The following is a 27,835-nucleotide window of genomic DNA, read 5'->3' as shown; positions in this document are numbered from 1 at the left end:
CGCAGCATAAAATATATTTAAAAAAAGGTTAATGAACAATCAATTTCTTCACACATCGAATTGTAGAAATATTTAACTATTTATTCATAGTGGAAATAGTGGTAAATATGTTATAAATATGAATATTGGTAAGTTCCTTTCAAAATTAGAAAATAAAAATATATATTAACCGTAGCTATATCAAAATCATTAAAAACAAAACAACAGTACAGAATCATTAAAAACAAAACAACATACACTACAAAATCCCTACAGTGGCAGGAAGTATTCACCACTTGCAATGAAAATGGATTAAATTGATATTTTGTTTTACTGGCCTACACACACACACACACACACACACACACACACACACACACACACACACACACACACACACACACACACACACACACACACACACACCGCCCCATATTGTCAAAGTGGAATTATGTTTTTAGACGTTTTTACAGATTCATTAAAAAATGAAGAGCTCAAACTGTCAATAAGTTTTCAAGCCCTTTTGTTATGACAAGCCTAAACAAGTTCAGGAGTAAAAATGTGCTTAACAAGTCACATAATAAGTTGCATGGATTCACTCTGTGTACAATAATAGTGTTTAACATGATTTTTGAATGACTACCTCATCTCTGTACCCCCACACATACAATTATCTGTAAGGTCCCTCAGTCGAGCAGGGAATTTCAAACACAGATTCAACCACAAAGACCAGGGAGGTTTTCCAATGCCTCGCAAAGAAGAGCACCTATTGGTAGATGGGTAAAAAATAAATAAAAACAACAGCCATTGAATATCCTAAGCACATCTTTACTCCTGAACTTATTTAGGCTTGCCATAACTTTCTGAAGGCACTATATCTCCTGATTATAAAAAAAACCAAGTCATTACTACATTCAAAGTCCCAACATAGTTTGAATCCTACCAAGAAAGTCCCTATATATACACGGAACAAAAATATTAATGCAACATGCACCTTTTTCCAACTGTTACTGAGTTATAGTTCATATAAGGAAATCAGTAAATTGATTAAAAAAAATCATTAGGCCCTAATCTATGGATTTCAAATGACTGGGCAGGGGAGCAGCCATGGTTGGGCCTGGGAGGGCATAGGCCCACCCACTTGGGAGCCAGGCCCAGCCAATCAGAATGAGTTTCTCCCCACAAAAGGTCTTTATTACTGACAGAAAGCTGTCCGGGTGGCTGGTCTCAGACAATCTTGTAGGTGAAGAAGCCTGATGTGGAGGTCCTTGGCTGGCGTGGTTACACGTGGTCTGCGGTTGTGAGGCCAGTTGGACGTACTGCCAAATTATCTAAAACGATGTTGGAGTCAGCTTATGGTAGAGAAATGAACATTCAATTCTCTGGTAACATCTTTGGTGGACATTCCTGCAGTGCAGTCAGCATGCCAATTGCAGCTGCCTGAAAACTTGAGACATCTGTAGGATTGTGTTGTGTGACCAAACTGCACATTTTAGGAGTGGCCTTTTATTGTCCCAAGCACAAGGTGCACCTGTGTAATGATCATACTGTTTCATCAGCTTCTTGATATGCCACACCTGTCAGGTGGATAGATTATCTTGGCAAAGGAGAAATGCTCGCTAACAGGGATAAATAAATTAGTGCCAAAAATTTGATAGAAATACACTTTTTTTTTTTTTTTTTTTTTATATGCTTTTTATTGCGCATATGGAACATTTCTGTAATCTTTTATTTCAGCTCATGACACATTGGACCAACATTTTACATGTTGCGTTTCTATTTTTTGCTGAGTGTAGCTTGATTCTGGAAAATGGAATAAAACCGAAAGGTTATTTGATTCTGTAATTGTTTTATAACTGGTATTACAAGCCGGCTCCTCATCACGTTGGAATGCATCTTCTGTAATTGTTTTAAAACTTGGAAGAGAGTAATTCATATTTCACATACGCCCATTGAAAAATAGATTTCCATCTCAAAAAAAGGCACTCCTCTGGATAAATAAAGGATACATAGCACTAAATAAACATTTAAAAAAACAGGAAAAGTGCATTAAAGCCCTCCTGCTCTGCTAGTTGAGGAGCTCCACACGTTGGTTCCTGAGGTTCCTCCCAGGCCCACCTCGGTGCTCCCTCGCCCCCCTAGGATCTGAGACTGGCCCCCTACCGGCAGGGACAGGATCTCCTCGATGGAAGACAGTTCTAGGTCGCTTTCTTCGTCCGATAACTGGGACAAAATGGAACATGTATGAATATTGAATCACTCGTGTAGGTATCACACAAAGAAACAGAAACAGCTCTATGCTATAGAAGTATTGAGAGAGGAAATAAACAAATAAAAGTATATTGATACATAGAGAGACATTATAAAGGCTCATACATGCTTTTAAAGAATTATATCTACAACTTTAAGTAAAGTGTTACGAGTGTACAGAGCCTTCAGAAAGTATTCATACCCCTTGACTTATTCTACATGTTGCTGTTGTTACAGCCTGAACTCAAAATGGATTAAAAAAATGTTTTTTTTTCCACCCATCTACACACAATAACCCATAATGACAAAGTGAAAACATGTTTTTAGAAATGTTAGCAAATGTATTGAAAATGTAATACAGAAATATCAAATTCACATAAGTATTCACACACTAGTCAATACTTTGTAGAAGCACCTTTGGTAGCAATCTAGAGCTGTCAGGCTTTCTGGGTAAAAGGTGGTGCTGCATTGCCAATCCGACGTCTGCATTTGGCCGTACAGCATTTACGGTGATACGGCCTCTGCAGACGTCGGGGCATTCATTACTTCTTGTACTCTACGGAGCAGTGCAGAGCTGTTATGAAGGAAGTTCTCAAGGAAGTGAGTTTGTGTTTATACAGGATGTACCGCCCCCCACCTACCGTCAACCAATCATGTCAATGCGGAGCTATACAGAGCCCTCCACATTGTTACAAAATTTGGGCGCTAAATTTGCAGAGCTCAATTTGGCCTCTGCATGCCTCCGGAGGCTCCGCAATTGGTTCAGTATTACTTTAGTGCCTTGTTGCAAACACAATGCATGTTTTGGAATATTTATATTCTGTACAGGCTTCCTTCTTTAGCTCTGTAATTAAGTCACCATTGGCCTCATGGTGAAATCCTTGAGCGGTTTCCTTCCTCTCCGGCAACTGAGTTAGGAAGGACGCCTGTATCTTTGTAGTGACTGGGTGTATTGATACACCATCCAGAATGTAATTAATAACTTCACCGTGCTCAAAGGGATACTCAATGTATGTTTATTTTGTTTACCCATCTACCAATAGGTGTCTTTTGCAAGGCATTGGAAAACCTCCCTGCTGTTTGAATCTGTGTTTGAAATTCACTGCTTGACTGTACAGATAATGTTAAACACTATTATTACATGCAACTTATTATGTGACTTGTTAAGCATAATATGACCCCTGAACTACAGTATGTGGGCTTGCCATAACAAAGGGGTTGAATAATTATTGACTCAAGACATTTCAGTTTTTCAATTTTTAATTTGTAAACAAACAAAAAATAAAACAAAAAAAATAGTTCTACTTTGACATTAGGGGGTTTTGTGTCTTGGCCCAGTGACAAAAAATAAAAATGTGTCCATTTTAAATTCAGACTGTTAACACAACAAAAGGTGTCCATTTTAAATTCAGACTGTTAACACAACAAAATGTGGAAAAAGTCAAGAGAGTGCGAATCCTTTCTGAAGGAGCTGTATTTCTTACCTGTAGGGGTTTTAACGCTGTCCTGGGTTTGGGTTTGGGTAAGACGTTGGCTGCTACTGGTGGCATCACCACTCTGGTTCCTCCTACTGGCTTGTTCATTGGACAACTCAACTGTCTCTCCAAGCTTCTGGTCAGGGTTTTAACTACAGACCCAGACAACACAAAACAAGGGACACAACTGAAATAATCCTGATACTTCTTCAATACTCATTATTAGAGCCCTGGGCAAGATGAAAACTTACTGTATAGCAATGCAATGACAATAGAACTGTAAGGTTTACACAGTGAGATGATACGTTTTTGGATTCATGGAAGATTGGCGGCAGCGTAGCCTAGTGGTTAGAGCGTTGGACTAGTAACCGGAAGGTTGCGAGTTCAAACCCCCGAGCTGACAAGGTACAAATCTGTCGTTCTGCCCCTGAACAGGCAGTTAACCCACTGTTCCCAGGCCGTCATTGAAAATAAGAATGTGTTCTTAACTGACTTGCCTGGTTAAATAAAGGTAAAATGAAATTAAAATTGGCCCTTATCGTGGGCTAAAACAGATCCAAACAAACAAACCAGTCTGATTTTGTGCTCCACGGTGGGTTGTTAGACTTGTAGGCCCTTCTGAGAGCTCTGTGTCTGTCCCAGACCAGTCCTCTCCCTGGGTAGAACCAGACATGTGGTACCTCTGCCTTGAGCTGGATCCAGACCGCACCACCCTCACAGAGGGGCCATACCTACTGCCAGGGCTGGTGGCAAAGACAGCAGACCTACTGCCAGGGCTGGTGACAGAGACAGCAGACCTACTGCCAGGGCTGGTGACAGAGACACCAGACCTACTGCCAGGGCTGGTGACAGAAGGAATGTCTTCTCCTGACGCCTCATCCTCAGAACTGAAGGGAGGGGTGCTGAAAGAGAAAGACATGTTTGTGACATTAACGCACATTTAAAGAAGGGTGGGAAATATATATTTTTTTTACATTTGTAAAACTTTTTTTTTTTTTTTTTACATAAAACAGACAATTATAAAAATGAAACCTATTCAAAACACATTCTTACAAAACAAATCCCAAGCTAGGGAGAGGTGCTGAAAGAGAAATGCATATTAGGTTAGGCTCCTCGGGAGGTTAAAGTAAGTACAATACAGTACAATATGACAAGAAAGGAGAGGAAAGGAGAGGACAGGAAAGGAGAGGAAAGGAGAGGACAGGAAAGGGAGAGGAAAGGAGAAGACAGGAAAGGAGAGGACAAGAAAGGAAAGGAGAGGACAGGAAAGGAGAGGACAAGAAAGGAGAGGACAGGAAAGGAGAGGACAGGAAAGGAGAGGACAGGAAAGGAGAGGACAGGAAAGGAGAGGAGAGGAAAGGAGAGGACAGGAAAGGAGAGGACAGGAAAGGAGAGGACAGGAAAGGAGAGGACAGGAAAGGAGAGGAGAGGAAAGGAGAGGACAAGAAAGGAGAGGACAAGAAAGGAGAGGACAGGAAAGTAAAGTACAGTACAAAACAGTACAGGAGTGGGGTATTTCAGTAGATACTGTAAGCATGACAGTGGGGTATTTCAGTAGATACTGTGGGCATGGCAGTGGGGTATTTCAGTAGATACTGTGGGCATGACAGTGGGGTATTTCAGTAGATACTGTGGGCATGGCAGTGGGGTATTTCAGTAGATACTGTGGGCAGGGCAGTGGGGTATTTCAGTAGATACTGTAAACATGACAGTGGGGTATTTCAGTAGATACTGTGGGCATGGCAGTGGGGTATTTCAGTAGATACTGTGGGCATGGCAGTGGGGTATTTCAGTAGATACTGTGGGCATGACAGTGGGGTATTTCAGTAGATACTGTGGGCATGACAGTGGGGTATTTCAGTAGATACTGTGGGCATGGCAGTGGGGTATTTCAGTAGATACTGTGGGCATGACAGTGGGGTATTTCAGTAGATACTGTAAACATGACAGTGGGGTATTTCAGTAGATACTGTGGGCATGGCAGTGGGGTATTTCAGTAGATACTGTGGGCATGGCAGTGGGGTATTTCAGTAGATACTGTAAACATGACAGTGGGGTATTTCAGTAGATACTGTGGGCATGGCAGTGGGGTATTTCAGTAGATACTGTGGGCATGGCAGTGGGGTATTTCAGTAGATACTGTAAACATGACAGTGGGGTATTTCAGTAGATACTGTGGGCAGGGCAGTGGGGTATTTCAGTAGATACTGTAAACATGACAGTGGGGTATTTCAGTAGATACTGTGGGCAGGGCAGTGGGGTATTTCAGTAGATACTGTGGGCAGGGCAGTGGGGTATTTCAGTAGATACTGTAAACATGACAGTGGGGTATTTCAGTAGATACTGTGGGCAGGGCAGTGGGGTATTTCAGTAGATACTGTGGGCATGACAGTGGGGTATTTCAGTAGATACTGTGGGCATGACAGTGGGGTATTTCAGTAGATACTGTGGGCATGGCAGTGGGGTATTTCAGTAGATACTGTGGGCAGGGCAGTGGGGTATTTCAGTAGATACTGTGGGCATGGCAGTGGGGTATTTCAGTAGATACTGTGGGCATGGCAGTGGGGTATTTCAGTAGATACTGTAAACATGGCAGTGGGGTATTTCAGTAGATACTGTGGGCATGGCAGTGGGGTATTTCAGTAGATACTGTAAACATGACAGTGGGGTATTTCAGTAGATACTGTGGGCATGGCAGTGGGGTATTTCAGTAGATACTGTGGGCATACCTGTTCTTTTTTCTATGAGTGCTTGGTGTCTGTTGAGTTCGTGGAGCCTTCTTTTTCCTCAAGGAGACCTTCACCTTCACCGGTGTCTGTCTGCTTTTTGGACTCTTCTCCCGGCTCGGACTCCTCTTCTCTAAAGACAAACGTGTTAGTGTGCTAAGCAGATCTGGGGGATTTCAGTTTACTTCCTGAATTGAGTAAATTGAAATATAATTGAGCGCAACCTTTGTACTAAGAGCAGGAGTGTATATGTGAGAATGTAGAGACTGAGAAGCACATCCCCGTGGAGGTGAGGCTGTGTTACATGGTTCTTGGACCTGAGGGTTAGGTACAATACGGAGGTGGGTGCTGGTTCTTACTGTGGGACTGAGGGGTGGTACTGGGTATGGTAACCTGTCTGGGTAAATTAGGTACGGTGATCCCCTGGCTCCTCTGTAGGGCGTGCACTCTGCGCATCAGCTCTCTGGCCAGGCTCTCCCTGAGCTCCAGGAGGTCTGCTTTCTGTCTGGACATCTGATGTCGCTGACCAGATACCAACGTGCTCAGGCTCTTAAAGGTCTTCTTGGATATACCCTTGGTTCCCTGGAATGTTACATAAGGGATTTTTAGATATAAATCACTTCTCCCATCGGTCATTTGTTATAATAAAATGACAGATTTCTACTTCAGATAGTGTTGGACTAGTAACCGAAAGGTTGCAAGTTCAAATCCCGAGCTGACAAGGTACAAATCTGTCGTTCTGCCCCTGAACAGGCAGTTAACCCACTGTTCCTAGACCGTCATTGAAAAAAAGAATTTGTTCTTAACTGACTTGCCTGGTTAAATAAAGGTTAAAAAACTTTAACTTTAACTTAACTTTGCCATCATACAAATTGAGGCTGCAGACTTTGTGAAAGTTAATATTTGTGTCATTCTCAAAACTTTTGGCCACGATTGATGAGGGGGGGGGGGGAAACTATTTAATCAATTTTAGAATAAGGTTGTTTGTAACAAAGTGTAGAAAAAGTCAAAAGGGTCTGAATCATTTCCAAAAGGCAGTGTATTTCACTTTGTGACAACTGCTGATTTAATTGACTGAGTGATTGACTCAATACATGTACCTTTCTGAGACCCATCTTCTCCAGCCTCTCCTCCAGGGTTTCCTCTAGTATGGGTCTGAACTCCTTCACCAAGGCGGGGTTCCTCCGGAGGGACTCCAACAGTCTACTCCTGGTCTCACCAGAGTCCTCCAGATCTAGGAGATATCGAAGGATGTTGACGGTATTGTTCTATAAAAAGAAAACTAACAAAAAGAAACATGATTCATAGTATGATTCATACATACTTTCTTCCTCTTCCTCCTCCTCCTCTTCCTCCTCCTCCTCCTCTTCCGTGGAGTGTTGGAACGTTTGTTTGATGGGAGTATCTGACAGAAAACCATCACATTAAAATAGACCATAGTACATATCTCAACAACCTCACCACACCAGTCATCCAACAACTACACCACACCAGTCATCCAACAACTACACCACACCAGTCATCCAACTACACCACACCAGTCATCCAACAACTACACCACACCAGTCATCCAACAACCACATCACACCAGTCATCCAACAACCTCACCACACCAGTCATCCAACAACCTCACCACACCAGTCATCCAACAACTACACCACACCAGTCATCCAACAACCTCACCACACCAGTCATCCAACAACCACACCACACCAGTCATCCAACAACTACATCACACCAGTCATACAACAACCTCACCACACCAGTCATCCAACAACTACACCACACCAGTCATCCAACAACTACACCACACCAGTCATCCAACAACCTCACCACACCAGTCATCCAACAACTACACCACACCAGTCATCCAACAACCTCACCACACCAGTCATCCAACAACCTCACCACACCAGTCATCCAACAACTACACCACACCAGTCATCCAACAACCTCACCACACCAGTCATCCAACAACTACACCACACCAGTCATCCAACAACCTCACCACACCAGTCATCCAACAACTACACCACACCAGTCATCCAACAACCTCACCACACCAGTCATCCAACAACCTCACCACACCAGTCATCCAACAACTACACCACACCAGTCATCCAACAACCTCACCACACCAGTCATCCAACAACCTCACCACACCAGTCATCCAACAACTACACCACACCAGTCATCCAACAACTACACCACACCAGTCATCCAACAACTACACCACACCAGTCATCCAACAACTACACCACACCAGTCATCCAACAACTACATCACACCAGTCATCCAACAACTACACCACACCAGTCATCCAACAACTACACCACACCAGTCATCCAACAACTACACCACACCAGTCATCCAACAACCACACCACACCAGTCATCCAACAACCTCACCACACCAGTCATCCAACAACCACACCACACCAGTCATCCAACAACCTCACCACACCAGTCATCCAACAACTACACCACACCAGTCATCCAACAACTACACCACACCAGTCATCCAACAACGACATCACACCAGTCATCCAACAACTACATCACACCAGTCATCCAACAACTCCACCACACCAGTCATCCAACAACCTCACCACACCAGTCATCCAACAACCTCACCACACCAGTCATCCAACAACCTCACCACACCAGTCATCCAACAACTACACCACACCAGTCATCCAACAACCTCACCACACCAGTCATCCAACAACTACACCACACCAGTCATCCAACAACCTCACCACACCAGTCATCCAACAACTACACCACACCAGTCATCCAACAACCTCACCACACCAGTCATCCAACAACCTCACCACACCAGTCATCCAACAACTACACCACACCAGTCATCCAACAACCTCACCACACCAGTCATCCAACAACCTCACCACACCAGTCATCCAACAACTACACCACACCAGTCATCCAACAACGACATCACACCAGTCATCCAACAACTACATCACACCAGTCATCCAACAACTCCACCACACCAGTCATCCAACAACCTCACCACACCAGTCATCCAACAACCTCACCACACCAGTCATCCAACAACTACACCACACCAGTCATCCAACAACTACACCACACCAGTCATCCAACAACTACATCACACCAGTCATCCAACAACTACACCACACCAGTCATCCAACAACTACACCACACCAGTCATCCAACAACTACACCACACCAGTCATCCAACAACCACATCACACCAGTCATCCAACAACTACACCACACCAGTCATCCAACAACCACATCACACCAGTCATCCAACAGATTCCCATTCAGAGACACACAGAAGCATCCAGGATCGACGCCCTGCTCAAGGGCACGTCAAAAGATCTCCCACAAGGCCAAAAACAACTGTGACCCTCACCCTCCAAGACCCCCCCCCCCCCCACACCACCCTTATTGAATACAATAACAAAGTCTAGAGTAAATGGGCCTGTGTTTTGTATTACCTGCCACTGTTCTTCTGGACATCTTGTTGATCTGTGATACAGAAGGTAATACAACCCTGATTAAAAACGCTCTCGACCAAGACGACAACTTAACGTACTGCCGTGATTATAGATGGACAGCATCAACAACAACAGCATAGCGTCGGTAGCAGATGATCATATACCTTATCCTCCTGAGACCTGATGAGCCGGTCTTTCTGTTGGACCCTGGCCGACAGGGTAGTGACCTGTTGTTCTAGCCTGTGTCGGTCTGACCTTTGTTCTACAGACAGGGCCAGCTGCAACCTATCATTCTCACTCTGCAGCTGAGGAGGACAACACGTCAGGAGGAGAATACTTTAGTGGCCGCTATTCAACCCCCGACACACGCACAGACATGCATCTTACCTCGTCTCTCTCAAACACGTGCCTGTTCTGGATCTCTTTAAACCGTTTGTTCCACTCACGCTTCTGAAGGAGACGGACAGAGATAGAAAAAAGGCCAATACCAACATGGATTTTGTGTCGATTGTTCTGATTTCATTGCAAGGTGTCTTAATGGACCACATACTGACATCTCAGCTGGTGATTACATACACACATACATACATACATACATACATACATACATACATACATACATACATACATACATACATACATACATACATACATACATACATACATACAGTGGGGCGAAAAAGTATTTAGTCAGCCACCAATTGTGCAAGTTCTCCCACTTAAAAAGATGAGAGAGGCCTGTAATTTTCATCATGAGAAAAAAAATCCAGAAAATCACATTGTAGGATTTTTAATGAATTTATTTGCAAATTATGGTGGAAAATAAGTATTTGGTCACCTACAAACAAGCAAGATTTCTGGCTCTCACAGACCTGTAACTTCTTCTTTAAGAGGCTCCTCTGTCCTCCACTCGTTACCTGTATTAATGGCACCTGTTTGAACTTGTTATCAGTATAAAAGACACCTGTCCACAACCTCAAACAGTCACACTCCAAACTCCACTATGGCCAAGACCAAAGAGCTGTCAAAGGACACCAGAAACAAAATTGTAGACCTGCACCAGAATGGGAAGACTGAATCTGCAATAGGTAAGCAACTTGGTTTGAAGAAATCAACTGTGGGAGCAATTATTAGGAAATGGAAGACATACAAGACCACTGGTAATCTCCCTCGATCTGGGGCTCCACACAAGATCTCACCCTGTGGGGTCAAAATTATCATAAGAACGGTGAGCAAAAATCCCAGAACCACACGGGGGGACATAGTGAATGACCTGCAGAGAGCTGGATCCAAAGTAACAAAGCCTACCATCAGTAACACACTACGCCGCCAGGGACTTAAATCCTGCAGTGCCAGACGTGTCCCCCTGCTAAGCCAGTACATGTCCAGGCCCGTCTGAAGTTTGCTAGAGAGCATTTGGATGATCCAGAAGAAGATTGGGAGAATGTCATATGGTCAGATGAAACCAAAATAGAACTTTTTGGTAAAAACTCAACTCGTCGTGTTTGGAGGACAAAGAATGCTGAGTTGCATCCAAATAACACCATACCTACTGTGAAGCATGGGGGTGGAAACATCATGCTTTGGGGCTGTTTTTCTGCAAAGGGACAAGGACGACTGATCCATGTAACGGAAAGAATGAATGGGGCCATGTATCATGAGATTTTGAGTGAAAACCTCCTTCCATCAGCAAGGGCATTGAAGATGAAAAGTGGCTGGGTCTTTCAGTATGACAATGATCCCAAACACACCGCCCGGGCAACGAAGGAGTGGCTTCGTAAGAAACATTTTAAGGTCCTGGAGTGGCCTAGCCAGTCTCCAGATCTCAACCCCATAGAAAATCTTTGGAGGGAGTTGAAAGTCTGTGTTGCCCAGCAACAGCCCCAAAACATCACTGCTCTAGAGGAGATCTGCATGGAGGAATGGGCCAAAATACCAGCAAGTGTGTGAAAACCTTGTGAAGACTTACAGAAAAAGTTTGACCTCTGTCATTGCCAACAAAGTATTGAGATCAACTTTTGTGATTGACCAAATACTTATTTTCCACCATTATTTTCAAATAAATTCATTAAAAATCCTACTATGTGATTTTCTGGATTTTTTTCTCATTTTGTCTGTTATAGTTGAAGTGTACCTATGATGAAAATTACAGGCCTCTCTCATCTTTTTAAGTGGAAGAACTTGCACAATTGGTGGCTGACTAAATACTTTTTTGCCCCACTGTACATACATACATACATACCTGCTCAGACATCTTCTTCTTCATCATCATCACCCTCTTCTCTGCCTCTTCTCTCTGCTGCAGGTCCTCCTCCTCTTGATAGGAGCCCAGGTTAGAAACAGTCACTTCTTCTCTGGTCTGGAGCTCCTGCAGTTTCTGTCAAGTGAGTTTTCCCATCTTGTTAAGTCATGAGACAACACAGTAAGTAAAAGAAAAAAACTGAACTTATTTTCATGTTTGGAATTAAGTATTTGTTTCAGAAGAATACATTGAGGAATAAAAAAATATATATATTTATTTATTTATTTATTTTTAAATGGCATCCTCTTTTTGGGGGAAACAGAGGCACTGTTTGCTTCAGCAGCTCGGTTATTGTTTTTGTTTTGATGATGAAACGGATGAGAGCAGGGTACAGCATCGGCGTGACAAAAATGTATTAAATAGCGGTACATATTGTGATGTTCTACTGTGCGTGCGATGATGTCAGAGCGGAAAGAAACCATGTTGGTTGTATGCAGTAATTCACTTGTTGGTTGTAATATCCCAAACGGATGTGACTGTTTCACCATTAAGGATTATAGCTTCAAAGGACATCGGAAAATGACTTGATACTGGTTTTGTGTGTCAGGCAAGCAGCAGGGGTGTGTGCTTGAGCTTTTGAAAACCGGCTCTTTCTTTACACTGTGGCGCCATCTAGTGGCTGGAAAGCACTACACCTCGGATTGACTCAACATCAATTTTACCACCACGCCACTAAGCCCCTGGTTCATGCGTGTCCTTTAAAAATGGGAATAGGACTCACAGCCTCGATGGAGGAGCTCCTGCTGGCCATATCTCTGAACTCCTGCAGGAACAGCTGCTTCAGGTCCCTCATTTCCTCATGAAACTTCTTCCTCTCCTCCTCTTTCCAGCTCTCCATCTTCTCTCTCTCCGAGGTCTCTTTCCTTCGCTGATCTTCCAGCTCCTGTTGGTTAAACCCATTGAAGCACTCATGAGAGACCACAGCAGTTTAGATATACATCTGGGATGGGGAACTGTGAAGGGGGTGGGGGAACACAACAACAACAACAATCTGAACTCATCATGAGTGGCCACACCGGCTCGTTGGTCGGCACGTACCCACATCCACACCTACACCCACACCTATACCCACATCTATACCCACATCCACATCTACACCCACACCTATACCCACATCTATACCCACATCCACATCTATACCCACATCTACGCCCACACCTATACCCACATCTATACCCACATCCACATCTACACCCACACCTATACCCACATCTATACCCACATCCACATCTATACCCACATCCACACCTACACCCACACCTATACCCACATCTATACCCACATCCACATCTATACCCACATCTACGCCCACACCTATACCCACATCTATACCCACATCCACATCTACACCCACACCTATACCCACATCTATACCCACATCCACATCTATACCCACATCTACGCCCACATCTATACCCACATCTATACCCACATCCACAACCACATCTACATCTACACCCACACCTATACCCACATCCACACCTACACCCACACCTATACCCACATCTATACCCACATCCACATCTATACCCACATCTATGCCCACATCTACATCTACGCCCACACCTATACCCACATCTATACCCACATCCACATCTACACCCACACCTATACCCACATCTATACCCACATCCACATCTATACCCACATCTACGCCCACATCTATACCCACATCTATACCCACATCCACAACCACATCTACATCTACACCCACACCTATACCCACATCCACACCTACGCCCACACCTATACCCACATCTATACCCACATCCACATCTATACCCACATCCACAACCACATCTACATCTACACCCACACCTATGCCCACACCTATACCCACATCCACAACCACATCTACATCTACACCCACACCTATGCCCACACCTATACCCACACCTATGCCCACATCTACATCTATACCCACATCTATGCCCACATCTACATCTATGCCCACATCTATACCCACATCTACATCTATACCCACATCTACGCCCACATCTATACCCACATCTATACCCACATCTACATCTATACCCACACCTACATCTATGCCCACATCTACATCTATACCCACATCTATACCCACATCTACATCTATACCCACATCTATACCCACACCTACATCTATGCCCACATCTACATCTATACCCACACCTATACCCACATCTATACTCACATCTATTCCCACATCTACATCTATACCCACATCTATGCCCACATCTATACCCACATCTACATCTATACCCACATCTACATCTATACCCACATCTATACCCACATCTACATCTACGCCCCCACTTATACCCACATCTACACCCACATCTACACCCACAACTATACCCACATCTACATCCACATCCACATCTATACCCACATCTATGCCCACATCTATACCCACATCTATACCCACACCTACATCTATGCCCACATCTACATCTATACCCACATCTACATCTATACCCACATCTATACCCACACCTACATCTATGCCCACATCTACATCTATACCCACATCTATACCCACACCTACATCTATGCCCACATCTACATCTATACCCACATCTACATCTATACCCACATCTATACCCACACCTACATCTATGCCCACATCTACATCTATACTCACATCTATGCCCACATCTATACCCACATCTATACCCACACCTACATCTATGCCCACATCTACATCTATACCCACATCTACATCTATACCCACATCTATACCCACACCTACATCTATACCCACATCTACATCTATACTCACATCTATACCCACACCTATACCCACATCCACATCTACATCTACATCTACACCCACACCTATACCCACATCCACACCTACACCCACACCTATACCCACATCTATACCCACATCCACAACCACATCTACATCTACACCCACACCTATACCCACATCCACACCTACACCCACACCTATACCCACATCTATACCCACATCCACATCTATACCCACATCTATACCCACATCCACACCTACACCCACACCTATACCCACATCTATACCCACATCCACATCTATACCCACACCTATGCCCACACCTATACCCACACCTATGCCCACATCTACATCTATACCCACATCTATGCCCACATCTACATCTATGCCCACATCTATACCCACATCTATACCCACATCTACATCTATACCCACATCTACGCCCACATCTATACCCACATCTATACCCACATCTACATCTATACCCACACCTACATCTATGCCCACATCTACATCTATACCCACATCTATACCCACATCTACATCTATAACCACATCTATACCCACACCTACATCTATGCCCACATCTACATCTATACCCACACCTATACCCACACCTATACCCACATCTATACTCACATCTATACCCACATCTACATCTATACCCACATCTATGCCCACATCTATACCCACATCTACATCTATACCCACATCTACATCTATACCCACATCTATACCCACATCTACATCTACGCCCCCACTTATACCCACATCTACACCCACATCTACACCCACAACTATACCCACATCTACATCCACATCCACATCTATACCCACATCTATGCCCACATCTATACCCACATCTATACCCACACCTACATCTATGCCCACATCTACATCTATACCCACATCTACATCTATACCCACATCTATACCCACACCTACATCTATGCCCACATCTACATCTATACTCACATCTATACCCACACCTATACCCACATCTACATCTACGCCCACACCTATACCCACATCTACACCCACATCTATACCCACATCTATGCCCACACCTATACCCACATCCATACCCACATCTACATCTATACCCACACCTATACCCACATCTATACCCACATCTACATCTATACCCACACCTATACCCACATCTATACCCACATCTACATCTATACCCACATCTATACCCACATCTATATCTATACCCACATCTACATCTATACCCACATCTATACCCACACATGCAGTCAGTGCAGGCCATAGCCTTTTGGGGGCCTTAAGTTACAGTTTATTTGGGGCCCCCACTTCGTGAGCAAAACATTTTAGCCGGTCCCCCTCTTGAGAGCAGAGGGAAAAAAAAAAATATTTTAGGAGTTAATTTTCTGCAATTCTACACATTTTGCCATGGAGCAGAGAGACATGTTCGCAGTTTTGAATAGGATATCTATGTGAGAGGGACGAACAAAATCAAGGGGGGCAACCGGTCCGTAATTCAACCATGATTACAACTAGTTTAGATAGGTAAATTAGTCTAGTCTAAAACGGTTTAGATGACATGGGCTAATTGAGTGAATGTTGGTGGTAATCAGTGGCTGTATTGGAGGGGGATTACTGTCCTGAATCTGCCTGTATTGGAGGAGGATTACTGTCCTGAATCTGCCTGTATTGGAGGGGGATTACTGTCCTGAATCTGCCTGTATTGGAGGGGGATTACTGTCCTGAATCTGCCTGTATTGGAGGAGGATTACTGTCCTGAATCTGCCTGTATTGGAGGGGGATTACTGTCCTGAATCTGCCTGTATTGGAGGAGGATTACTGTCCTGAATCTGCCTGTATTGTAGGGGGAGTACTGTCCTGAATCTGCCTGTATTGGAGGAGGATTACTGTCCTGAATCTGCCTGTATTGGAGGGGGATTACTGTCCTGAATCTGCCTGTATTGGAGGAGGATTACTGTCCTGAATCTGCCTGTATTGGAGGAGGATTACTGTCCTGAATCTGCCTGTATTGTAGGGGGAGTACTGTCCTGAATCTGCCTGTATTGGAGGGGGATTACTGTCCTGAATCTGCCTGTATTGGAGGAGGATTACTGTCCTGAATCTGCCTGTATTGGAGGAGGATTACTGTCCTGAATCTGCCTGTATTGGAGGAGGATTACTGTCCTGAATCTGCCTGTATTGTAGGGGGAGTACTGTCCTGAATCTGCCTGTATTGGAGGGGGATTACTGTCCTGAATCTGCCTGTATTGGAGGGGGAGTACTGTCCTGAATCTGCCTGTATTGGAGGAGGATTACTGTCCTGAATCTGCCTGTATTGGAGGGGGATTACTGTCCTGAATCTGCCTGTATTGGAGGAGGATTACTGTCCTGAATCTGCCTGTATTGGAGGGGGATTACTGTCCTGAATCTGCCTGTATTGGAGGAGGATTACTGTCCTGAATCTGCCTGTATTGGAGGAGGATTACTGTCCTGAATCTGCCTGTATTGGAGGAGGATTACTGTCCTGAATCTGCCTGTATTGGAGGGGGATTACTGTCCTGAATCTGCCTGTATTGGAGGAGGATTACCGTCCTGAATCTGCCTGTATTGGAGGGGGATTACTGTCCTGAATCTGCCTGTATTGGAGGGGAAGTGGTTTCACTTATTGTCTGAGAATATAACCAGCTTCTCAGGCTCATGGATCACCTCAGAGAACACTGCTACTCCAGCTGCTCTCTCTTCATCTGACTACATTTTCTCTCATAGTCTGAGAGCATCTGGTCGTCAAGGCGATGACACAGGACTACTAATGCATCCTATGTGGGGATTCTCTTTTCTCCCTCTCTCACCTGTCCATCTCCTCACTCACCTGTCCATCTCCTCTCCATCTCCTCACTCACCTGTCCATCTCCTCTCCATCTCCTCACTCACCTGTCCATCTCCTCACTCACCTGTCCATCTCCTCACTCACCTGTCCATCTCCTCACTCACCTGTCCATCTCCTCACGCACCTGTCCATCTCCTCACTCACCTGTCCATCTCCTCACTCACCTGTCCATCTCCTCACTCACCTGTCCATCTCCTCACTCACCTGTCCATCTCCTCTCCATCTCCTCACTCACCTGTCCATCTCCTCACTCACCTGTCCATCTCCTCACTCACTTGTCCATCTCCTCACTCACCTGTCCATCTCCTCACTCACCTGTCCATCTCCTCACTCACCTGTCCATCTCCTCACTCACCTGTCCATCTCCTCACTCACCTGTCCATCTCCTCACTCACCTGTCCATCTCCTCACTCACTTGTCCATCTCCTCACTCACCTGTCCATCTCCTCACTCACCTGTCCATCTCCTCTCCATCTCCTCTCCATCTCCTCACTCACCTGTCCATCTCCTCTCCATCTCCTCTCCATCTCCTCACTCACCTGTCCATCTCCTCACTCACCTGTCCATCTCCTCATTTGAATTCCATGCTGTCACTATCACTTGTCCGCTAAAGCTTAACATTGTTGTAATCTATCGCCCACCAGGTGCCCTTGGAGAGTTCCTCAATGAGCTTGACACCTCGATAAGCTCATTTCCTGACGATGGCTCACCGTACTGAGTGGCTTCAACCTCCTGAAGTCTCCCTTCCATTCATTTTCTTTCCCCTCCCACTCACAAGGCAGGCAATACGCTTGTGTATAGTGTTACCTGCTGTTTCCTAAGGGCCTCTGCTTCCCTCTCTACGTCCAGTCTAGTCTGGGACAGTTTCAGCACCTCTCTCAGCTCCTCTATCCCATCCTCCATCTGTTCCACCTGCCTCTTCTTCTGCCGCTCTGAGGATAGGACAACAGACAGTAGGGATCTGCCTCTATGAGGAGAGGACAACAGGCAGTAGGGATCTGCCTCTATGAGGAGAGGACAACAGACAGTAGGGATCTGCCTCTATGAGGAGAGGACAACAGACAGTAGGGATCTGCCTCTCTGAGGAGAGGACAACAGACAGTAGGGATCTGCCTCTCTGAGGAGAGGACAACAGACAGTAGGGATCTGCCTCTATGAGGAGAGGACAACAGACAGTAGGGATCTGCCTCTATGAGGAGAGGACAACAGACAGTAGGGATCTGCCGCTCTGAGGAGAGGACAACAGACAGTAGGGATCTGCCTCTATGAGGAGAGGACAACAGACAGTAGGGATCTGCCTCTCTGAGGAGAGGACAACAGACAGTAGGGATCTGCCTCTCTGAGGAGCGGACAACAGACAGTAGGGATCTGCCTCTCTGAGGAGAGGACAACAGACAGTAGGGATCTGCCTCTATGAGGAGAGGACAACAGACAGTAGGGATCTGCCTCTATGAGGAGAGGACAACAGACAGTAGGGATCTGCCTCTATGAGGAGAGGACAACAGACAGTAGGGATCTGCCTCTCTGAGGAGAGGACAACAGACAGTAGGGATCTGCCTCTATGAGGAGAGGACAACAGACAGTAGGGATCTGCCTCTCTGAGGAGAGGACAACAGACAGTAGGGATCTGCCTCTCCGAGGAGAGGACAACAGACAGTAGGGATCTGCCTCTCCGAGGAGAGGACAACAGACAGTAGGGATCTGCCTCTATGAGGAGAGGACAACAGACAGTAGGGATCTGCCTCTCTGAGGAGAGGACAACAGACAGTAGGGATCTGCCTCTATGAGGAGAGGACAACAGACAGTAGGGATCTGCCTCTCTGAGGAGCGGACAACAGACAGTAGGGATCTGCCTCTATGAGGAGAGGACAACAGACAGTAGGGATCTGCCTCTCCGAGGAGAGGACAACAGACAGTAGGGATCTGCCTCTCCGAGGAGAGGACAACAGACAGTAGGGATCTGCCTCTATGAGGAGAGGACAACAGACAGTAGGGATCTGCCTCTATGAGGAGAGGACAACAGACAGTAGGGATCTGCCGCTCTGAGGAGAGGACAACAGGCAGTAGGGATCTGCCTCTATGAGGAGAGGACAACAGACAGTAGGGATCTGCCTCTATGAGGAGAGGACAACAGACAGTAGGGATCTGCCTCTCTGAGGAGCGGACAACAGACAGTAGGGATCTGCCTCTCTGAGGAGCGGACAACAGACAGTAGGGATCTGCCTCTATGAGGAGAGGACAACAGACAGTAGGGATCTGCCTCTATGAGGAGAGGACAACAGACAGTAGGGAACGCAACCACTCAGTGATTATTAGAGCACGATGTAGGTAGGCAACATGAGGTCGAAGGTTAAATTCCTGCATGAGGTATATGCGCCACTTTCAATGGTCACAGTTCTGTAAGTCACTTTGGATAAAAGAGATTAAGTGGCTACTAAATGAACATATCATAATTGAAAAATGCACTCTAAATCACATAACACAGTACTGTTCAAACCTCCTAACCAGATAAACGTGTTTTATAATGCATTGTGGGTTGAATGATAGCCATTGTGTTGACTGACTACTTACAAATAAAGAGTACATCGGGTACAAAAAAAAGTCTGAGGAGTGAAGATATCAAACCTACCTGTGTCTGTCAGCTCCGGATGCCTGCGCTGTAGGTGGGCTTGTAAGTAGGAATAGTTGATGAAGGACTTCTCACAGCATTGGCACTGAAAAATATCATAGTTTGGTCAAGGTGGAGGGTACAGTATAGAGATGGTCAGGGTGGAGGGTACAGAGATGGTCAGGGTGGAGGGCACAGAGATGGTCAGGGTGGAGGGTACAGAGATGGTCAGGGTGGAGGGCACAGAGATGGTCAGGGTGGAGGGTACAGAGATGGTCAGGGTGGAGGGTACAGTACAGAGATGGTCAGGGTGGAGGGTACAGTACAGAGATGGTCAGGGTGGAGGGTACAGAGATGGTCAGGGTGGAGGGCACAGAGATGGTTAGGGTGGCGGGTACAGTATAGAGATGGTCAGGGTGGAGGGTACAGTACAGAGATGGTCAGGGTGGAGGGTACAGTATAGAGATGGTCAGGGTGGAGGGTACAGAGATGGTCAGGGTGGAGGGTACAGTACAGAGATGGTCAGGGTGGAGGGTACAGTACAGAGATGGTCAGGGTGGAGGGTACAGAGATGGTCAGGGTGGAGGGTACAGTACAGAGATGGTCAGGGTGGAGGGTACAGTATAGAGATGGTCAGGGTGGAGGGTACAGTATAGGGATGGTCAGGGTGGAGGGTACAGTATAGGGATGGTCAGGGTGGAGGGTACAGTATAGAGATGGTCAGGGTGGAGGGTATAGTATAGAGATGGTCAGGGTGGAGGGTACAGTATAGAGATGGTCAGGGTGGAGGGTACAGTATAGGGATGGTCAGGGTGGAGGGTACAGTATAGAGATGGTCAGGGTGGAGGGTACAGTACAGAGATGGTCAGGGTGGAGGGTACAGTACAGAGATGGTCAGGGTGGAGGGTACAGTATAGAGATGGTCAGGGTGGAGGGTACAGTATAGAGATGGTCAGGGTGGAGGGTACAGAGATGGTCAGGGTGGAGGGTACAGAGATGGTCAGGGTGGAGGGCACAGAGATGGTCAGGGTGGAGGGTACAGTATAGAGATGGTCAGGGTGGAGGGTACAGTATAGAGATGGTCAGGGTGGAGGGTACAGAGATGGTCAGGGTGGAGGGTACAGTACAGAGATGGTCAGGGTGGAGGGTACAGAGATGGTCAGGGTGGAGGGTAGAGTATAGAGATGGTCAGGGTGGAGGGCACAGAGATGGTCAGGGTGGAGGGTACAGTATAGAGATGGTCAGGGTGGAGGGTACAGTATAGAGATGGTCAGGGTGGAGGGTACAGTATAGAGATGGTCATGGTGGAGGGTACAGAGATGGTCAGGGTGGAGGGTACAGTACAGATGGTCAGGGTGGAGGGTACAGTATAGAGATGGTCAGGGTGGAGGGCATAGAGATGGTCAGCTGTCAGAAGAACAGGCCTTCATATTGGCTTAGTGTTTTCTGTCATTCTTACAGACTGCAGAGTTTAAACATTTCATGGGGCATTTACTTAAACGAAACTATGACACTGACAGTTGAAGTCAGAAGTTTACATACACCTTCGCCAAATACATTTATACTCAGTTTTTCACAATTCCTGACATTTAATCCTAGTAGAAATTGCCTGTCTTCGGTCAGTTAGGATCAGCACTTTATTTTAAGAATGTGAAATGTCAGAATAATAGTAGAGAGAATTATTTATTTCAGCTTAATTTCACATTCCCAGTGGGTCAGAAGTTTACATACACTCAATTAGTATTTGGTAGCATCGCCTTTAAATTATTTAACTTGGGTCAAATGTTTCGGGTAGCCTTCCACAAGCTTCCCACAATAAGTTGGGTGAATGTTGGCCCATTCCTCCTGACAGAGCTGGTGTAACTGAGTCAGGTTTGTAGGCCCCATTCCTCCTGACAGAGCTGGTGTAACTGAGTCAGGTTTGTAGGCCCCATTCCTCCTGACAGAGCTGGTGTAACTGAGTCAGGTTTGTAGGCCTCCTTGCTCTCACACGCTTTTTCAGATCTGCCCACAACTTTTCTATAGGATTGAAGTCAGGGCTTTGTGATGGCCACTCCAAAACATGATGCTGCCACCCCTGTGCTTCATGGTTGGGATGGTGTTCTTTGGCTTGCAAGCCTCCACCCTTTTCCTCCAACATAATTATGGCCATTATGGCCAAACAGTTCTATTTCTGTTTCATCAGACAAGAGGACATTTCTCCAAAAAGCACAATCTTTGTCCCCATGTGCAGCTGCAAAACGTAGTCTGGCTTTTTTATGGCGGTTTTGGGGGCAGTGGCTTCTTCCTTGCTGAGCGGCCTTTCAGGTTATGTTGATATAGGACCTGTTTTACTGTGGATATAGATACTTTTGTACCTGTTTCCTCCAGCATCTTCACAAGGTCCTTTGCTGTTGTTCTGGGATTGATTTGCACTTTTCGCACCAAAGTGCGTTCATCTCTAGGAGAAAGAACGCGTCTCCTTCCTGAGCGGTATGACGGTCCCACGTGGTCCCATGGTGTTTATACTTGCGTACTATTGTTTGTACAGATGAACGTGGTACCTTCAGGCGTTTGGAAATTGCTCCCAATGATGAACCAGACTTGTGGAGGTCTACAATTTCTTTTCTGAGGTCTTGGCTGATTTCTTTTGATTTCCCCATGATGTCAAGCAAAGAGGCACTGAGTTTGAAGGTAGGCCTTGAAATACATCCACAGGTACACCTCCAATTGACTCAAATGATGTCAATCAGCCTATCAGAAGCTTCTGAAGCCATGACATCATTTTCTGGAATTTTCCAAGCTGTTTAAAGGCCCAGTCAACTTAGTGTATGTAAACCTCTGACCCACTGGAATTGTGATACAGTGAATTATAAGTGAAATAAACTGTCTGTAAACAATTGTTGGAAAAAATGACTTGTGTCATGCACAAAGTAGATGTCCTAACCGACTTGACAAAACTATAGTTTGTTCACAGGAAATTTGGGGAGTGGTTGAAAAACAAGTTTTGTTTGACTCCAACCTAAGTGTATGTAAACTTCCGACTTCAACTGTAATAGCAATTAAATTATTGGTCAGGAGGACAAACGGGTTTAACGACATTGTGAGCTCATCAAACTGACATTTACAAATATGCTCACTTGATACTAAACCCAAATATCACAAGCCAATTGGAAAGAATAAATTCAAGACAGCATTAAAGCGCAGAAGTGAGTTGATGGGTAGAAATAAAAGAATATAATTTGATGGTTGTAAAAAAGGGTGTGGTCCAAAGATAACGTGTACCTTGTGGTAGTTGTTGAAGCTCGCCTGCAGTAGAAGCTGCTGTGTGGCTAGCATCTTCTTCCTGAGTTTGCTCTCCTGTTTAGTGGCCTGTAGCTCAGAGTCCAGCCTGGCCCTCTCCTCTCCCTCTCGGACTGCCTTAGAGAGGACCCCCTGTAAACGGTCCTCTAGCCCAGACACCTGGGAGCTCAGGTAGTCCTGACAGTGCAGCAGGTACTCTGTGCTGAGCTGGGACATACGTAGTAGGTTGACAAGGGCCGGGTCAACAGGGCTACGGCAGTAGGGACACCTCTCACCTTCAGGGATGGAGTTGAGGGTCAATTTTAAATGTAAACAGTCCTTGTTTGGTGCATTAAACCAATAAGCAATGAAGTAAAAAATTAAAATAAAAAAAAGTTTTAAAAATAAAATGGGAGGTTCACACACAAAAAATTGACAAAAGTCAGAACAGCTCCAATTGGAGTCATTGCTTTTCAATTGACTGAAGTGAAATGGAATTGACCCCAGGACCAACCCTGCTCTGTTACCTGTGACATCACAGAAGGTGACAGCAGATATGTACTCCTGCAGTACGACCACGTCCATCTCCCTGGCCACGTGATCCACATCCAGGGCAGAGAGGCGCCGCCAGTCCACGGATTCAGTTCGGGCTCGGAAACGTAGGGGCTGCAGGGGGCCAGAGCTCCAGGAGGAGGGGAAAGAGAGGAGGCCGGACACAGGAGGGTCACTGGGGGTTCTGAACTGGCCAGGCATGGTGATGTAGGCTCTGGCAGGGAATGAGGTGGGGTAGTGGCACTTGGAGGAGATGCTGCTGTGAAAGAAAGAAAGAAAGAAAGAAAGAAAGAAAGAAAGAAAGAAAGAAAGAAAGAAAGAAAGAAAGAAAGAAAGAAAGAAAGAAAGAAAGAAAGAAAGAAAGAAAGAAAGAAAGAAAGAAAGAAAGAAAGAAAGAAAGAAAGAAAGAAAGAAAGAAAGGAGAACCCTATTAACACTGAACAAAAATAAAATGCAACATGTAGAGTGTTGGTCCAATGTTTCACGAGTTGAAATAAAAATATCCCAGAAATGTTCCATAAGCATAAAAAGTGGATTTCTCAAATGTTGAGCACAAATTTGTTTACATCCCCTGTTAGTGAGCATTTCTCCTTTCCCAAGATACTCCATCCATCTGACAGGTGTTACATATCAAGTTGATTAAACAGCATGGTCATTACACAGGTGCACCTTGTGCTGGGGACAATAATAGTCACTCTAAAATGCGCCGTTTTGTCACACAACACAATACCACAGATGTCTCATGTTGAGGGAGCGTGCAATTGGAATGCTGACTGCAGGGATGTCCACTAGAGCTGTTGCCAGATAATTTAATGTTATAAGCCGCCTCCAAGGTCATTTTCGAAAATTTGGCAGTACGTCCAGTCCGGCCTCACAACCGCAGACCACGTGTAACCACACCAGTCCAGGACCTCCACATCCGGCTTCTTCATCTGCGGGATCATCTGAGAACAGCCACCCGGACAGCTGATGAAACTGTGGGTTTTCACAACCGAAGAATATCTGCACTAACTGTCAGAAACCATATCTGGGAAGCTCATATGTGTGCCCGTTGTCCACACCAAGGTCTTGACCTGACTGCAGTTCGGTGACTTCAGTGGGCAAATGCTCACCTTCGATGGCCACTGGCACGCTGGAGAAGTGTGTTCTCCATGGATGAATCACGAGTCCAACTGTCCTGGGCAGATGGCAGACAGAGTGTATGGCGTAGTGTGGGCGAACGGTTCGCTGATGTCAACGTTGTGAACAGAGTGCCCCATGGTGGCCGGTGGGGTTATGGTGTGGGCAGGAACAAGCTACAGACAACTAAAATGTACATTTTATCAATGGCAATTTGAATGCACAGAGATACCGTGATGAGATCCTGAGGTCCATTGTCATACCAATCATCCTACGCCATCACCTCATGTTTCAGAATGATAATGCAAGACACAAGGATCTGTACACAATTCCTGGAAGCTGAAAATGTCCCAGTTCTTCCATGGCCTGCATACTCACCAGACATGTCACCCCTTGAGCATGTTTGGGATGCTCTGGATAGAGGCTTCTTCACCTTGGACTCAAACATTAACCTGGGGTAATAACTCATCTTGTATCAATAAACACCTGGAGAAGAATGTTGTATTAATTTATTTCACCTTTATTTAACCAGATAGGCAAGTTGAGAACAAGTTCTCATTTACAATTGCGACCTGGCCAAGATAAAGCAAAGCAGTTCGACACATACAAAACAAACATACAGTCAATAATACAGTAGAAACAAGTCTATATACGATGTGAGCAAATGAGGTGAGATATGGGAGGTAAAGGCAAAAAAAGGCCATGGTGGCAAAGTAAATACAATATAGCAAGTGAAACACTGGAATGGTAGATTTGCGGTGGAAGAATGTGAAAAGTAGAAATAAAAATAACGGGGTGCAAAGGAGCAAAATAAATCAATAAATACAGTAGGGGGAGAGGTAGTTGTTTGGGCTAAATTATAGAAGGGCTATGTACAGGTGCAGTAATCTGACTGCAGAATGACTGCACACGGCATAGCACTGGAGTTTTAAGTGCAGCTTCATAGACTTGTCTCCTTGGAGTTAATGGTGTAAACAGATCAGCTCATAAGAATCCATTGTTCCAATGTAGCCTGGCCTTACAAAACACAAACAAACAGGATCGTTGCTGCATCCTTGTTGCTATCCTTTCAACAGGTGAGAGAACAACACCGCCTTCCTTTCAAGAGGGATTTCACTGGTCATGTGTGGCAGTTGATATGAGGGAGGCGCTAGCTAGCAACGCCAAGGGTATTTTTTGGGGTGTTTTTTATTAGGATCTCCATTAGCTGTTGCAAAAGCAGCTGCTACTCTTCCAAAACATGAAATATAATACAGAACATCAATAGACAAGAACAGCTCAAGGAAAGAACTCCATACATTGTTTTTAAAGGCACACAGCCTACATATCAATGCATACACACAAACTATCTGGGTCAAATGGAGGAGAGGCGTGAGGTGTTGCTTCATCTGTTTTTTTTAACCAGATTTGCTGTTTATTTGAGCAAGATGAGATGGAAGTTCCAAGCAATAAGGGCTCTATATAATACTGTACGTTTTCTTGAATTTGTTCTGGGTTTGGGGACTGTGAAAAGTGCCCTGGTGGCATGTCTGGTGGGATAAGTGTGTGTGTCAGAGCTGTGTGTAAATTCACTATGTAAACAATTCGGGATTTTCTTATGAAAAAATAAAGAATTGATGCAGTCAGCCTCTCCTCGACTCTTTACCAAGAGAGATTGGCATAGTATTTATATCAGCCCTCTGATTACAATTAAGAGCAAAACGTCCCGCTCTGTTCTGGGCCAGCTGCAGTTTAACTAGGTCTGTCCTTGCAGCACTGGATCACACGACTGGACAATAATCAAGATTAGATTAGGGGTCGTAGGCTCAACTTCCCGCATGGATCACATACTACACAACTAGGATTGTGGTTAGCTAAACTCACCGGACTAAATGGCACGAGACGTAACTAGCTATCCAGATCTGACAGCAAAGAGTTACCGGAAAATGCATCATAGCATATTGAAAGTTTCAAAGTTAGCTAGCTTGCTTACCTGTCCTTGGCGTAGCCCTGTTTTGGTATATTGCTTGCTCCTGCGAAGTAAACTTATTGGCACTTTTCTCAAATATGCAATATTTCAGTAAAAGGTTTCTAGAGGTAGAACTTTGCAAAAAATATAATTTGCACGAATAATGCATGTGGTGTTTGCACCAAAAAACGGTGTGATGGGTGGAGGGCTGCCCCCCTGCTGCCTTCTACAAGGGAAGGCGCAGCAACAAGGCACGCTCTGGCTGTTACCTAGGAAACGAAACGCCCTTTGGGCCATTGTCTTGCGTCAGATGGCGTCACTCCTACGTGACTCTCATCCCTCGAACGATTTGGGACTATGCGCCTGAATTCAGCGCGTTCAAGACAACTGGGAACTTGGGATTTAACGAGCTCCAACTGGGGGAAAAATATTTAGAACGGTCATCCAGCTCGGAATTCCAACTCGGGAACTCACGCCTCTTTCTAGAGCTCGAAATTTTTGAATTTTTCGAGTTTC

General features: G+C 45.2%; 1 protein-coding gene across 1 annotated transcript; it reads right to left on the bottom strand.

Annotated features, from left to right (window-relative positions):
• Positions 1-60: 60 nt before the first annotated feature.
• On the bottom strand, positions 61-24,453 carry dzip1l (DAZ interacting zinc finger protein 1-like). The gene is made up of 16 exons (XM_064936165.1): positions 24,228-24,453; positions 23,704-23,996; positions 20,461-20,545; positions 18,639-18,763; positions 12,941-13,102; positions 12,160-12,294; positions 10,305-10,367; positions 10,082-10,222; positions 9,918-9,948; positions 7,755-7,835; positions 7,531-7,664; positions 6,790-7,012; positions 6,434-6,563; positions 4,275-4,606; positions 3,714-3,856; positions 61-2,202 (listed from the first exon to the last, which is right to left on the bottom strand). The coding sequence occupies exons 1-16, from the start codon at positions 24,451-24,453 to the stop codon at positions 2,029-2,031; spliced, it is 2,478 nt and encodes an 825-aa protein (XP_064792237.1). The 3' UTR covers positions 61-2,028.
• Between the last annotated feature and the right edge of the window lie 3,382 nt (positions 24,454-27,835).

The sequence above is a fragment of the Oncorhynchus masou genome, chromosome 24, assembly GCF_036934945.1.
Source record: "Oncorhynchus masou masou isolate Uvic2021 chromosome 24, UVic_Omas_1.1, whole genome shotgun sequence".
NCBI lineage: Eukaryota > Metazoa > Chordata > Actinopteri > Salmoniformes > Salmonidae > Oncorhynchus > Oncorhynchus masou.
Note: the sequence above shows the minus strand (reverse complement) of the source record. Positions and strands in the feature narration are given on the sequence as shown.

Excerpts from the sequence above, each read along its gene's own strand:
- dzip1l (XM_064936165.1), bottom strand. The coding sequence starts at position 24,453 with ATGCCTGGCCAGTTCAGAACCCCCAGTGACCCTCCTGTGTCCGGCCTC. Across the intron at positions 10,223-10,304 it reads ACGTGTTTGAGAGAGACGAG|CTGCAGAGTGAGAATGATAG; the intron begins GTAAGATGCATG and ends TGTCCTCCTCAG. Across the intron at positions 9,949-10,081 it reads TCAGGTCTCAGGAGGATAAG|ATCAACAAGATGTCCAGAAG; the intron begins GTATATGATCAT and ends TCTGTATCACAG.